General features: G+C 43.3%; 1 protein-coding gene across 4 annotated transcripts in view; it reads right to left on the bottom strand.

Annotated features, from left to right (window-relative positions):
* Positions 1-14,679, bottom strand: part of JADE1 (jade family PHD finger 1) — a 59,105-nt gene that overhangs the window by 26,677 nt on the left and 17,749 nt on the right. For 3 of the 4 annotated variants that reach the window (XM_049631173.1, XM_049631172.1, XM_049631170.1), the window contains exons 3-4: positions 3,699-3,784; positions 534-691 (exon numbers count right to left, since the gene is read on the bottom strand). In XM_049631173.1, the coding sequence (XP_049487130.1) occupies positions 534-691; positions 3,699-3,784 (244 nt within the window). Of the gene's footprint in view, positions 1-533; positions 692-3,698; positions 3,785-10,867; positions 10,938-14,679 lie in introns of all 4 variants that reach the window. The other variant, XM_049631171.1, reaches the window with a different exon arrangement.

The raw sequence follows: 14,679 nt of genomic DNA, 5'->3' as shown, positions 1-14,679 counted from the left end.
GGACCCTCAACACCCTTAAGGGGAAAAGTACTTTGTAAGCAAATCCAAAGGAAGCCCAGCAAGAACAACTGGGCAAAGTCCAGCCATAGGAGAATTCATCAAATATAGCCCTCCCCTTAAGCTCCCCTTCCACCTAACCCTGACCTGGCAGGCCTCCTCTCCAGAGGTGCAGTCAATCCCCACAACATCCAAGAAGCCGGGCCCTCACTCCTCTCCAGAGTGAAGACGATCTGGGGGTAGGTGAGGGACAAGTGGAGGAATAAAAGTTTTCCCTCCCCCAATCAGTTCCCAAAATGTCTTGGAATTTGCCCTCCTCTCATGAAAGTGCAGCCAGCACCTTCCCAAGACAGCTGGAATGTGTAGTCTGAAGGCCCATGGTCCTCAAAAATCACTACTCTATGGACCTAAAATGTGTTTCTACACATTTCTATTGCCACTTGAGGCCTCATCATTTCACTAACTGAAACACTGCTCTTCTCAGGCACCTGGATGTCAGGGCAGAAAAGCAACGGCAGGTGGAGAGGCACGTCTACCTGGCCACAGGCTGAGGGATGGTCCCAGGGCTCACAGGCACCTGGACTCCTTTCTCCCACTCCTGTCTCCAGGGATCTGCCAACACATAGTACTCATCTGGGTTCAGCTGATAGGAGTCATGCAACTTCATAGCGGTGATCAGGTCTGTCCTAAACACCTGGAAAGAGAGAGAAAGGGTCACTGACATTTGATACTTGCATTTTTATTCAGAGTGCTGGCAGCCGCAGGGTAACCATGGAGCTGCTGCGTAATAAGGTCACTGTATCAGCAGAGACCCAGTCTGACCGACGACCGGAAGCCCTCAGTGGGCCACAGCCTTGGCCTCTCAGGCTTGGGGGCAGCATGGCTCACACTACCCTCTCACTTCCTCATCAACTCCACAAGCCTGAGGTGTCTCTGACAAGCAACAGAGAAACCTCGTTGTCCTCCCCTGAGAAATCTCATGAACTCTCAATTCCAAAGACTGCTGCTGAAAACACACACCTTAAAAATCTGTGGAAGGAGGTATTTCACTCAAGGATGCTCTTTTGGTAGATGTTTAAGAAATAAAACTCCACTAACCACTTAACACTTCAAGCCAAAACCTAGAACCACCAGGGCCTCCTCTTCTATACTCAGACTGCAGCCACCCAGCTCCTGCCCCCCAGGACACTAGGGCTTATGGCAAGGTGGCTGGGGAGTCAGTCCCTGGTTGGCAGGTGCCAACGCAGAAGTACAGGCTAGAAAAATATGGGAGAGAATTGGGGACAGACCAATGGGGTCAAGTCAGAAAGGGGGCTTGTAAAGAACATGTTTACACACCTTTACCTGATGTAACTTCTACAAAGGAAGCAACATTAGTGGGGAAAGCAGAGGAGGGAAGGAGAGTAAAAGAAAGACGTAAGCAAGCTACTATACTCTCTCTTCACCTGGCCAAAATCAGACCCACAAAACTCAAAAGTATCGCTGTACTGAGGGAGCAAAGTGGCACCCGCATGCCCGCTCCTCCTGACTGGGGACACGGCAGGAGCACAGCCACGGCCTCGTCCTCCATCCTCAGTCCACTGGTGTCTCAGGGCTACATAAGGAAGCTCCAACCCTGGCATCAGCACCAGCCCAAAGTTGTATTTGGCCCGAAGCAAGCCTGCATCCGTAAGCTACACTCTGTTTACACAAGTCACAATGCTGAACTCTCTCTTCTTGGGACAGTGAGTTCTTTCTTACGCTGCTAAGCACAGTTCACATTATATGCCTGCTAATAGGTCCATTTGTTTTTCCTGGTGGCTTTTCAGACTGGTGATCACTTTAATAAACTTCACCATAGTCAGACCACCGTCTGAGGCAGTGTCTGAATAAAAAGGCCATTTCTCCAGGCTGCCATCTCTCAACACCGACTTTTCACCAGTATGCCATTTCTTGTTTCTAACGTTCCAGAAAAAATGAAGAACCTGGCTGTGCAGCCTCCACAAAAGCACAACTAAGATCAGGTTCCCTGACAGCCCTGAGCCACCTGACGCACTGGTCTGCACAGGACCTTGATCATCCGTGGCCTCCTCACCCCCAAAGAGGAAAAGTCCTTGAAAACAAAAATCACAGGAAGCAAGTCAGTTAAAACACACATTCCAACTACAACTTACAAGTAATAAATAAGGGAGTTTGCCAAAGAAGGAAAAATGAAACTGAAGCAACAGGATTAGAACAGGATGGCCCACCATTCCTTTACTGAAAGACTCAGAGGAGGACGCCAAAAACTGAAAGAGATGCCCTAAATGAATTTCCAAGCCTCTGGCAGAGTTCAGAGTTAGTGCTAACCTAAATATAAAGTAGTCTGAACTAACTGCTGAACTCAGAGAACTTTAGAAAAAAAATGAGAAACAAAACCGGGGTCAGGGACAAGACCAGTGCCATCCATGCTGCTCAGCCCCATCTCACTGCCTGGTGCTCAGCACACCCAGTACCAGCATACCTATTCGAGTCACCCTGTATTTTTACCCTCAAGTGACAGTACAGTGGTTGTGGAGGCAGCACAGAGAATTGAAGAAATAAAGGCAGGCAGAGCCACTCCAATACCTCAGAAAAGGAGGGGAGCACTGCAGGTTCAAAACGACAAAGGCCTGGAATAATCAAGGCAATAAAATGGCCACCTGCCCATGAAGGTTTGATCTAATGTCTCCTGGGATGACTTTCTGCAATTTTAAAGGATATAAAGTACATTTCCTCATGGAGAATGTTATTCCACAACTAAAAATTCCTACACTGCTCAACACAGTGTCCCCCAACACTCCCATTACAGTCAGAGAAAATGAAGTACCTGGTGGAATGCAGGCCTCTGCTCTGAAGCTACAGGATGAGGTGGTCTTTGGAGTCATCCCGTGAAAGACGCAGCACAAAACAAGGGGCTGAACCAAAGGCTCTCTTCCCCACAACCTGCCCACCTGAAAACCATGACAAACTAAAATGCCCTTTCTTCAATCATTTAAATCCTCAGAGCCTGGCAGAGGTTGTCAAAGAAAACATATCTCAGGACTGGTAGAAGGCCCTAATCAACAAAGGCCAGCAGAGAAATGCACCTAAAAGCAATTGTAAATAAAGAGACAATAGAGAACAGGTAGGTAGGTAGGTAGGTAGGTAGGTAGGTAGGTAGGCAGGCAGACAGATAACAAAACGTGGGGGAGTAGGGAAATAGAAGAAACAAATTGAAAAAGGGGGAAAAGCCTTAAGCGTAATCGCCAAAACAAAACTCCCAGAATTACAATGGGTTGTTGCCAAATAAGCCACAAATTCATGGCCAAAACTAACTTGAGGCTGGCAGTGACTGGCAGCAGCCGAACCCGCTGATCTCCTGGCCAGAGGAAAAGTTGTTGGGAGCCAGCGAAGATGAAACAGAAAAGGAAAAAAAGAATATAATTAATAGTAATAGCTAACATTTACTACTGAGCACTTTTAAGTGCTTAGTATGTATTAATGTCTGTGTATTAACCCACTTAATCCTCACAAGAATCCTCTGAGGCAAACACCTGTGTTATCCCCATCTTACAAATTTGGAAACTGAGGCACAAAGAAGTTAGATAACTTGCCCATGATTGCAGAGAGGCATCGATTTCAACCAACCAGGTGTGTGCCAATCATATGTTCTCATGCACACATGTAGGACATGCACAATCACACCATCACTCAGGAAATACCTCTGAAGGTTTTCGATCTTCATGTCTGGAGCACGAACCTCTCCTGTGCTGAGATCGGGAATTCTGTGACCAAGTAGTTGAGAGGCCTAAAGACAAATAAATATCCAAAGAGGAACAATTAAGAGCACACAAATCACTGTGTGTTCACAGGGATTTTTTAAACCAAATTTGGCAAGGCTCACCTCAGCACCTCCCCCATGACTCGATGCTCCTCCAATCCCAGTACTTACTTAAACCACTCACTTTCCAGAGCAGGCCTAACAAGCTTGCTCTGGTTCTCACTGTGTATCACAGGTACAGCCCACAGGAGGGAAGGCCTTTTAAGAGCATCATGCATGTGGAGCCTTCATCTGTAAGCCTGCATTTCTTATGAGGTTCAAAGTCTCACGTTGGTAAATACAAATTGAGAAACATTGGAGTTTTCAGTAAACTTTTCTAAATGCTAAGATCATTATGTTCAATCCTAATGCCACCCGCCAAAACTTAAAAAGAAAAAATCTTGACTCCACAAATATAAAAATTTAGCATGCCCTAGAACAGGAAAGTTCCAAGACTGCAATAGACTAGGGGCTATGGCCAAATAACCTTAAAATTGCCTACTCCCCTTTCCCAAGAAATGGCCAACTGGCTCTTTTCTGTGCATTTCTTCCACATTTCTAAATAACTAATGGTCTGTTATCCAGCATCTCCCCCACCAAGCCACAAAATCTGGAAACCCTACCAGGGCACCCATGTCCCCTAACTGCCTCCATGTCTGAGTTCCTCTCAGGCCCGAAGACCTCCCTATAGCAACAACTCCATCCTGCTTCAGATGCTCCCTCCACCCAGGTGGCAATTCTCTTGCCTGGTGTCCACTTTGTCTTCTATGCATCCCGTAAATATTAGTGTTCCTCCTTCCTGTTCCGAGTGCTCTCCCCAAGGAGCACTCACCCCTGCCCTCTCACTCAGTCTTATCCAGTACGCCCAGGAAACTGTCAGACTTGCATTCCCACACTCACCTCCGTCCCAAGCTCCAGGTCCACGTTCACCTTCAGATAAGACATAAAGCTCCGGGTTCCATAGAATCAGCCAACTCAGCGTGACAAAAACTGGACTCAACATTTTGCCCAAACCTCTTATTCCTCTTGTGTTTCTACTTTGATGAATACCACTATCATTTCTATTAGAATTCAGAAACCTAAGAGTTATCCTAGACTCTCCTCACTCAGGACACATCCAATCAATGGCCAACTTATATTCAATGCAACTACCCAATACCTCAGAATCCCAGCCTCTTTTCTCACCACCTCCACCTCTGCCTCCTGTCACTTGTTTTATGGTCAACTGCAGTGGCCTCCTGTTTGTGGGTACCAGATCACCACCAGAGCTCCCAAACATCCCTCACAACCACCTGCAGTGGGTGTCTAACTACCTACTCACCTCTACCCTGAACACACACTGTACTGTTTCCCAGAAATTAACAACCCCCTCACCCTGCAAATAAAAGCCCGAGCCTGAGGGAGTTGCGTTCTACCAGCAAAACCACTTGCCACTCAAACAGGAAGCTCTTATCTCCATGGATTCCAGAGACAAGGAACAAGAGAATCAAAGCACCCTTAAGACCTTGGAGACATCAAGAAATAGATTCTGTACATAAGCCTATCATCAGATTTGCAATGACCAAAACTAAACGAGATTTCCAAACTCCTCTCTGACAGGGAAGATGTGGGCACTACCCCTGATCACCAGTTCTGAAGGCTGCTACTGGGTCAACTGACTGTTGTTAGGTTAGCAGAATTAGATTTCCTACAGGTGGTCCTACCATACTGTTCAGTAAATACTTTAGAAAAACTCTTCCTTAAAAAAAAAAAAAAAAGTATACCTCTTTAGACTCCAATGAGTAAGAATGTTTCACTCCCACACTGAAAGAAAGATTCTGGGCACAAACAGGGGTGCGAACCCAACTTGCAGAAGTTCTAAATCTGGTCATCAGTGGAAAAAGGAAAGGCAGAAGCCAAGTGAGGAACCTGGAGAGAAAGGCAGGTGGCTTCCATTGTTAAGCCCCTTTTCACCATCTGGTACTGCAGGCCACCCTCCGGCCAGCCCACAGGCTGGAAGAGACAAGGAAGAGTGATAGCAACTCTAGAAAGATGCCCAGGGGTTGGAGAAAGATGCAGGGAAGAAAAGGCATAGGCCCTTTCCTTTGAGTTACTATGAGAAGGGTTACAAATGATAAGAAAACTAGAAATTTTAAAAGAAATCACTCCACTGCTATACTTTAAAAATGAACATGGAGTGAGGGGAAGTGAGTCTTACAGTCAAATACTTACACAGTTAAAGCAGAAACGGCAAACTTGCTCATTTTTAGTTTTTGTGACACTCTTGCCTCTTCTAGGGGATCTGTCAGAGCCCCTCCCAGGTAGTTGCCAAGGTTCCCAGGAAGTGTACAGCTTTGCTAGCCAAGAACACACTCCAAGTAATGGCAGTCACTTAGAAATTTTTCTAGGGCTGTTTCTATATTCTTGAAAAAATAGTCTGTGCCACATTTGCTTTCAAAATCATGTACCCAAAGATGCTACAAAATTGGGTATCTGATAGTATTATTATCCAAGAGAAACTCTGGTCTACCCAGAAATAATCTGTTTCTCTTCCTTTTAATTTACCTAATGAAAAAAGAAGAGAAAACATAATCTATTACACGCACTTTGCAGAAAGGGAAAGACTAGGGAAAAGGTAAAATTTCAATTATAACTGACAAAATGGAGGTTTATAAATAAAAGTCAAAAACCAGTAATCAACCAAATATCTACCAACAAAATGAATGAGTGAACAGTGGTATCCATACAATTTATTATCCAAATTACGGTATATCCATACAATGGAGTATTACCCAGCAATAAAAAAAATGAGATGTTGATACATGTAACATGAATTAACTTTGGAATAAATGTAGAAAGAATCCAGACAAAAAGAGTACATACTGCATTATTCCATTTACATAAAACTCTGGAAGACAGAAACTAATCTGTAAAAACAGAAAGTAGATCAGAGGTTGACTAGGGAAAAAAGAGGGAAGGATTATCTTGAATGTAATGATTTCAAGGGTATAAACATTTCAAAATGTATCAAAGTGTATACTTTAAATGTATGCACAAAAAAAAAAAGGGATGATTTTCTATCATCCAGTAACAGTAAAGGAAAAGATAATGCTCCATTTTACTTTACACAGGTGGTTGTACATAAAACCTAGATTTCCCTGCTGAACCAGGTGAGAATCTGACGAGAGAACTAGAAGGCCCTTCCATGTCCAGCAGCGGTATTTGTTCCTGGTGATCTCTGTCTGGTTTATTTGCTTTCAAGCACTGTGTCAAGAGACATCAGGGACAAGACACAGATGGCTATTTACAACATACACCACAACTAAGTTGGTGTTGTGCACACAGCAGATTCTCAAAAAAATTTTAAGAGGAAAAAAATATAATGTTGCTGAGGACAAAAAGTCATGCTCAGTAAGAATCACCACCACTGTTAACTCAAGAATTGAAGGTGACAAGCACCAAGAATATACCCATTTTACCTATTAGAAGATACACTTTAAAAAAGAAAAAAAAGATATGCTTTTGTGCTCTAGGAAAACGAGGTCATGGAAAATAATACATTTAAAGACAGCTTAGTGGGGCCACTGCTTCCTGATGGGAATGCACTGACATCTACATTCACAGAAAGTCTACAGGCAAAAGACTAAAGTCTTATAATATCACACCACTTCTCCCTACAGCCATGCTCTCTCCAGGCATCTCCCACGTGGTCAAGAAGCTCCCAGAATATTATCCAAACAAAATAATTTTTGCATCCCCTTTAAATTAAAAAAAAAAAGTTATGTAGTGGGGGGAGCTTGGGTGACTCAGTCAGTTAAGCATCTGACTCTTGATTTTGGCTCAGGTCAAGATCTCACGTTTGTGAGATCAAGCCGCAAGTCAGGCTCTGCACTGTCACTGCAGAGCCTGCTTGGGATTCTGTCTCCCTCTCTCTCTGCCCCTCCCCTGCTCACATGACTGTCTCTCAAAATAAATAAATAAGCATTTTTTTAACGTTAAAAAAAAAGGTTATAAAGCTTTTTTTTGAAAGTATGTTGGATGAAAACAAACAAAACAAATTAAACCAGAACTGAGAGTATTTCAAATACCACAAGGAACAGGAGATAGTGACGTATGCTACAGCAAAACACTAGCCAATTTTAAGTTCTTAAAAACCATGCACTACGATTACACTTGGTTGGTGCTGCATTTTGTTTTTATTTTCAGAATGTTAATAACATTTAATGGCAAACAGCTAAAACTATACCAAGTAAAATTCTTTATTTTGTTACTTTCAGGAGAGGAGCTGGGAACTCTAAAAATTTGACAGTGATGTCTAAAAAATTATTTTATTGCCCACAAAGATAGGATTTCCTAAAGTCCACCTAAGTGAATTTAAAAATTCTGCACATGTACACAGTTTAAGAACAATTCTCTATTAAAAAAAAAAAATTCTTATTAAACACTGAAAAGAATGAATAGAGAGAAAATATCTTGTTTTGTTTTCGTATCCCCAAACTCCCATTAAAACAGAAGTTTGTGGAGTTTAACAATACAAGTTATAAAAGGTTCATAGATCATAGCATCATGAGCACGGATCTTGTACATGCACAGAGCATTCTGAATCCTGCTTTCTGGTCCTACTAGGCAGGTATCTCGAACACTCACCTTTGAAATTAAAAATAGCCATGCTTCTTGCCCTAGATCTAAAATAAGGAAAAACCTCAAGAGTAAATCTACTACACACTGCCCACATTGGTAACTCATGTGTGATAAGCCAGGGTGCATAGTGCATGAAAGGTTCAGAAATTACAATGAATGGTGGTCTGGGTTCATACCACCACAAAATGCAAACTGTGAAGGAACCTCATCACTATTAAATGGCAATCTTCTGTCTCAAACACTACTTCTAGACACCAAATACCACACTGGTGTCTTCAGGATGTTAAACCACCCTAACAAAGTAAGGCACTTAGGACCAGCAAGTATTAAGTCTAGCAGGCCAGCTGGTGTCACAAAAGTACACAGACCCAAGATACACACCTATGCATTATTTCAAGGCTAGGGACAGCCCCGTGCAAGTAAAGCAGTGCTACGGAAACTGCCACCACAAAGTAAGCAATTTAATGTAGTTTATTAGCTTTTTGCTTTAATTGCATGATAGAAGACAAGCCTCTAATACGATTGCTGTTTTATCATGAGCTGACCCTATACTTCCCACAATTCCTCCATCCCAGCATAGCTTTGCTCCATGGTCCAACTCACTTCCACCTTCCAAAGTACAAAAACTTAATGCATATATTCAAAAAACTGGCTCAGGAATATTTCAACATAAATATACTTGGGTTTTCAACCAACTGACATACAAATGTTTCAGTTACCCAGCACTCCTGCCAACATCCAAATCCAATGGCTACAGAAGACTAGTCCATGGACTAGATCATTTTGTGCTAATTGCTCCTCAAACCCAAGAGGATGCTTGCTCTACCTGTCAATGTCAAAGCCAAGCCACTGTCAGGTTTGAAAAGGGGCAAAGCCATCTCTGTGTGCCTTAAGGAGACACACAGTACATATTTTGAAATATTTGAGCCTAAATCCCTACATTTCAAAAATGCCTACACAACTCCTTGGTGTCTCAAGATGCAACTGATGGAGGAAAAAGAACAAATTAAAAGCATAGGCGGGGTGCCTGGGTGGGTCAGTCGGTTAAGCATCTACCTCTTGATTTTGGCTCAGGTCATGATCTCAGTTCATGAGATCGAGCCCAAGTCTCTCTTTCCCTAGATTCACTCTCTCCTCTCTCTGCCCTGCTTGTGCTCACTCTCCTTCTCTCTCAAAACAAATAAACGTTTCAAAAATTAAAAAAAAAAAAAGTATAGTCAAATAAGAAATGTAAGTGGAAGCAGAGTTAACTTTTATGCAAAAGAGAAACCACCAAAGACCTGCAAGAAGGTAAACAAGCACAGCCAACTGAATTAAGAAAATGAAGACAGGGGCGCCAGGGTGGTTAAGTGTCCAACTTCGGCTCAGGTCACAATCTCACTCACAGTCCATGAGTTCGAGCCTTACGTTGGGCTAGGTGCTGGTAGCTGAGCCTAGAGCCTGCTTCGGATTCTGTGTTTCCCTCTCTCTCTGCCCCTCCCCCACTCGCACTCTTGTCTCTCTCTCAAAACTAAAGAAACATTTTTTAAAAAATGAGGGGTGCCTGGGTGGCTCAGTTGGTTAAGCGTCCGACTTCTGCCCAGGTCATGATCTCACGGTTCATGGGTTCGAGCCCCACATTGGGCTCTGTGCTGACAGCTCAGAGCCTGGAGCCTGTTTCAGATTCTGTGCCTCCCTCTCTCTCTGCCCCTCCCCCATTCATGCTCTGTCTCCCTCTGTCTCAAAAATAAACATTAAAAAAATTTTTTTTAATTAAAAAAAAATGAAGGCAAATTATCAAAAAATATAAGGGAACTCATTAAATGCAGTGAGACATAAAGAGGTACAAAGCAGAAAGTACGTTTAATCCACTAAAAATTGTGGTGTCTCTTCACTGTTTATCTGTAAGCTGGAGAGCACCCAGAAAAACTGAAGTCCTCTCATAACTTTGTTTACCACTCATCAACCTGCATTAATTACCACGTGCAAAATTAGTAGATTTGAACTGTACTCAGATCTCTTTTCTGCCCATTCATCATCACAGGTAATGGAGCAGAGCTCAACTGGGTAAATGGAAGAGACGGAAATGTTTCAAGGCCAATACAGGTGTGGTAACTGGGCAGCCAAGGAGGGTCCCCAAAGGTACCTGGTTCCAGACCCCCAGCAACACACCAGGCCTTCCCACAGGGAAGTCAACACAGCCCTGAAATTAGGAAATTCAACCAGAAAAGGAAGCCCTGCTTCACAACTTCAGGGAAAACTTTAAAGTACATTTCTCTCATTATTTCTAAAAAAACTTTTTAATTTCCCTCTGGGCCTTTGACAGGCACATTTAAAAACACCCAAAAAACCTCCCAAAAACATCATTTTCATTTGGCTCCCCCTTATCTGAGCCAAAGATCCCATATTTTGGAAGAAAAAACAAAATGTGCCAAATGGACAGTATTAAGTAATATTTAATTCTTGTCTTACTTGTACAGGAAAAAAATGTAAGGATGCTGATCAGAGCTGTTAATTGGCCTGAGATAACAATCCATAATTCCTGCCAAAAGAAAGGACACTTGATGTTTTAATTAGCCTCTGCAGCTTTACTGAAGATAAAAATGCAATCTCCTTTAGTTTGGAAATAATGAACAATAGCTAGTGGATCTCATTCCCACATTTGCCAAAACCCCTAAGAACAGAGGATCCTGGGCTGGGAAGCAAGAAATGAAGGGCTTGTTTCCCTGGGCCACACCCTGGCACAATATGTAACTTTAGAGATTGGCTAGGGCCACCCTGTGCCAGGAGCCCAGCAATTACAATGCAGCCTGCAAATACCCCAACACTATTTCATCCAACTGTAGGGCCAGTCCTCCACAGGGCACCTGGAGAAAGGCTTCAACAACTCCAACTGCAGCTGGATGAGTGCTTGCACTGGCACAGAAAATGCCCATCCATCCCCAACTGTAAATACCACACTGGTATTCCCCTGGATCAGGCCAGAAAACAAAGCAAAGGACTCCAGTCCCAGAGGCCAGCAGGGCCTAGCCATGGCTACAGTCAGTGTTGTGGCCCCCATGCTGACGTCCGCAGCTGCCTCTCCTTCACTTAGACATGTTTTTGCATTGGGCTGGGAAGTGCTGCCAAAATTCTGTCAGGGCTGCAAGCTGGAGAGGCTGGGGAGTGGCCACTGCACAGACCCAGCCCTTCTTGCAAATCAGGGCTTTCCAAGTGCCCAGACCCAGCTGAGGACCAGCTCGGTTCTGCAGACCCAAATGCAAGGGCAGAAAGCACCCCATTCAGACTACCATGGGCTTACAAAGAAGGATGGGATCCAACACAAATAACCAGGCTGGTGCCAGAGGCCCATGCTATGAGACAGTTGCCCTCAGAGAGGTGGAAAGGGTGTTCCATGGAGTGGACAAGTACATATTTTATAAGCTTTAGCATTGCAAGGGTTCTTATTGAGCTGTTTTTTTACTATTATCATCGTCCACCATAATTAACAAATCATTAAGCCTGGATAGACAGCACGGCCATAAAGCATCAACATATGCTTTATACTGAACTACCTATGACAAAAAGGATGGCCCACCTAACTTCCACTAAGAGGTATCATTCTTGTCCTCCACCACCACCACTGGATTTCCATGTCTAGCCTAGAATAGACAGAACCCAGCTTCGTGGCCTATCTAGGGTAACCCTCCAGTACCCTATAAATATAAATGCTCTGCCTCCACCTTCTTCAGGGAAACTAGCACAGATAAGAAGTATATTAAGAGGAAGAAGAAACTGGCTGTCATACCATTAAGGTGACTTTTGATGGACACATTCTGGTGAACTTTGGGCACTCTATTCTCCCTTTCTAACAAGAGTTCTGGGTGGAAATTCGTATTTAGATGAAATATTTGGTCTTCTAAGGTGGTTTCAGGCTTAACTGTTTCCCCCCAAAATTATTATTTTGAAGCCTAATTCCTAATACCTCAGAATGTGACTATGTATGGATAAAAGCTTTAAAGGGGCGATTAAGTAAAAATGAAGTCATTAGAGTTGACCCTAATCCTATCTCACTGATGTCCTTAAGAGGACATTCAGACACAGAGACACCAGGGATGCACATATGCTCAGAAGACCACGTGAGGACACAGTAAGAAGGCAAGCCAAGGAGAGAGGCCTCAGAAGACAGCAAACCCGACACCTTGATCTTAGACTTCTGGAACTGTGAGAAAATAAGTATCTTCTTCTTAAGCCACCCAGTCTGTGGTATTGGTTATGGCAGCCCAAAAGGTCTAATACAAGGGCCTCTGGGGGCTATTAGGAGCAACTCTGAGGTGGACTAGAATGGGTCATGGTCCAGAACTGCACTGTCCAATATGGTAGTCACTAGCCACATGTGATTGCTTTTAATTTACATTTTAATTAATTAAAGTTAAAAAAAAAGTCTTAAAACCTAGTTCCTCAATTACACTAGATTAGAACACTTACATCCTCTTGGGCAACTCTAGACCAGAAAGGGGAAAGCTCTAAGTCTGAGAGAACATTCAAGGAGAATCTTTTCTTTTTTAAGGTTTTATTTTTAAATAATCTCTATACCCAATGTGGGGCTCCAACTCTGCAACCCTGAGATCAAGAGTTACACCCTCTTCTGACTGAGCCAGCCAGGTGCCTCCAGGAGAATCTTTTCTAACCCAGTTAGAATTTCCTTAGGGAGGAAATGAAGCAGCAACAAAAGCAAACAGAGTGAGCATAAACCTGTTGCTCAATGCCAAAAAAAATATTAAATAGGACTATAAGCCTCATACTGGGCATTATTAGTATGTGAGAGAAAGTAATTCATGAAACCTTCTTCTGATTAATTCTGAACCTAAAAACCAAGACTTTTTTAAAAATTGATGTAAGACAAAACTGTATTCAAGCAAGCATTTGAGCACTTATGACTCTTGAGAATACTCTGATAGGCACCACAGGGGGCAGAAAAGAAATATCTCTGTATGGTTTTGCCTCAAGGAGTAAAAAGCCTAAGTAAATATTAGAGAAAGCAGGTAGTGAGGGCTGTGCAATGACAAGTGCTGAGAAGTTCACAAGGCACTCGCAAGGGCTCTGCCAAGTGGTTTTAACTGCAGGCACCTGGGCACAGACCCTCAACACCCTTGTGAAGTAAAAGCAAAACCCTTCTCTGTGGAGCCCCCAATCCTCTTTCTCCTTCCCTCACCCAGTTTTAACTCTTGCCCTATGCCAAACTCAGCAGCTCCCACTATCTGTCTCCAAAGTCCCAATCCCTTAGCTCAAGCCCGGCCCTTCACCGTGTAGTCCACAGCTTACCATCCAGTGTACCCCAAAAACGTGACACCAAATCTCCTATAGGCACCAAACCTACTTCCCACTGTCCCATGCCGGTACCCAAAACTCCCAAACAGAATGCTATGTTTGAGTTCTTCTGTTTTTCAAGCTTCTGGTCCTGCCCCCTATGCTTCCCATGGCTTAGCAGACAAGCACCACTTTCTAATTTGCAGCTTTTACACTGCTGCAAACTTGGAAGACCAGAAAACTAAAACTAATCCTGTTTGCCTAAAAACTATTTCATCCTTCGGGACCTGCCCAACTTTCAACTCCTCTGTGCTTCCCTGGCCCTCCTGTCCTCTGAATTCATGCTAACATCTATATATTTCTAGTGAGTGTCAAAAAGACATCTCTAACACTTCCCTAATGACTCTGTCAGAGCTGGATTTTATATAGATCTAAGACAGGGTTCCTTGAAAGCAGGCCCAATACCTTTCCCATTATGTAGCAGGGCAAGCACATTTTCTGAGTTTAATCTATAGTGTAAAACATAAGCTGACGGGCTGGAGCTCAGGCACTGTGCTAGGTACAAAATTTCCTTATTATCTGAGGGAAGCTCTTCGAGTAGTCTGTTAGCTTCTCAATACATAGAAGCTGTGTGACATTTATTTTGACTGCCTGGAAACCAACTAACTTCTGGTTCTCAGCTGCACTGTGAAAATATGGGGATGCCAGAGAGCAGAGATGCAGAGAGTAGTAGTATTAAATATGGTCAACGCTAAAAATCAAGTGAAGAGCACAGCATGGACTCTTGACTTCCCTTACTTAGTATTTTTACAACACTCTAGGCAGTCTTCAATCTCCCTTAGGAGTTGGACTAGTTGATAATTACCTGGCTTCGATTAAGTTCCCTCTTCATAAATAGCAACTCTAAGTGCCATAAATGATGTTTAGGAAAAACAGACACACCAGCGACTCTTGGAACTGGATTATTCATCCTTGGATAACAAACCGGAAGGCTG

Source organism: Panthera uncia, chromosome B1, assembly GCF_023721935.1.
Source record: "Panthera uncia isolate 11264 chromosome B1, Puncia_PCG_1.0, whole genome shotgun sequence".
Taxonomy (NCBI): domain Eukaryota; kingdom Metazoa; phylum Chordata; class Mammalia; order Carnivora; family Felidae; genus Panthera; species Panthera uncia.
The sequence above is the reverse complement of the archived record's forward strand: the minus strand, read 5'-3'. Positions and strand labels throughout refer to the sequence as shown.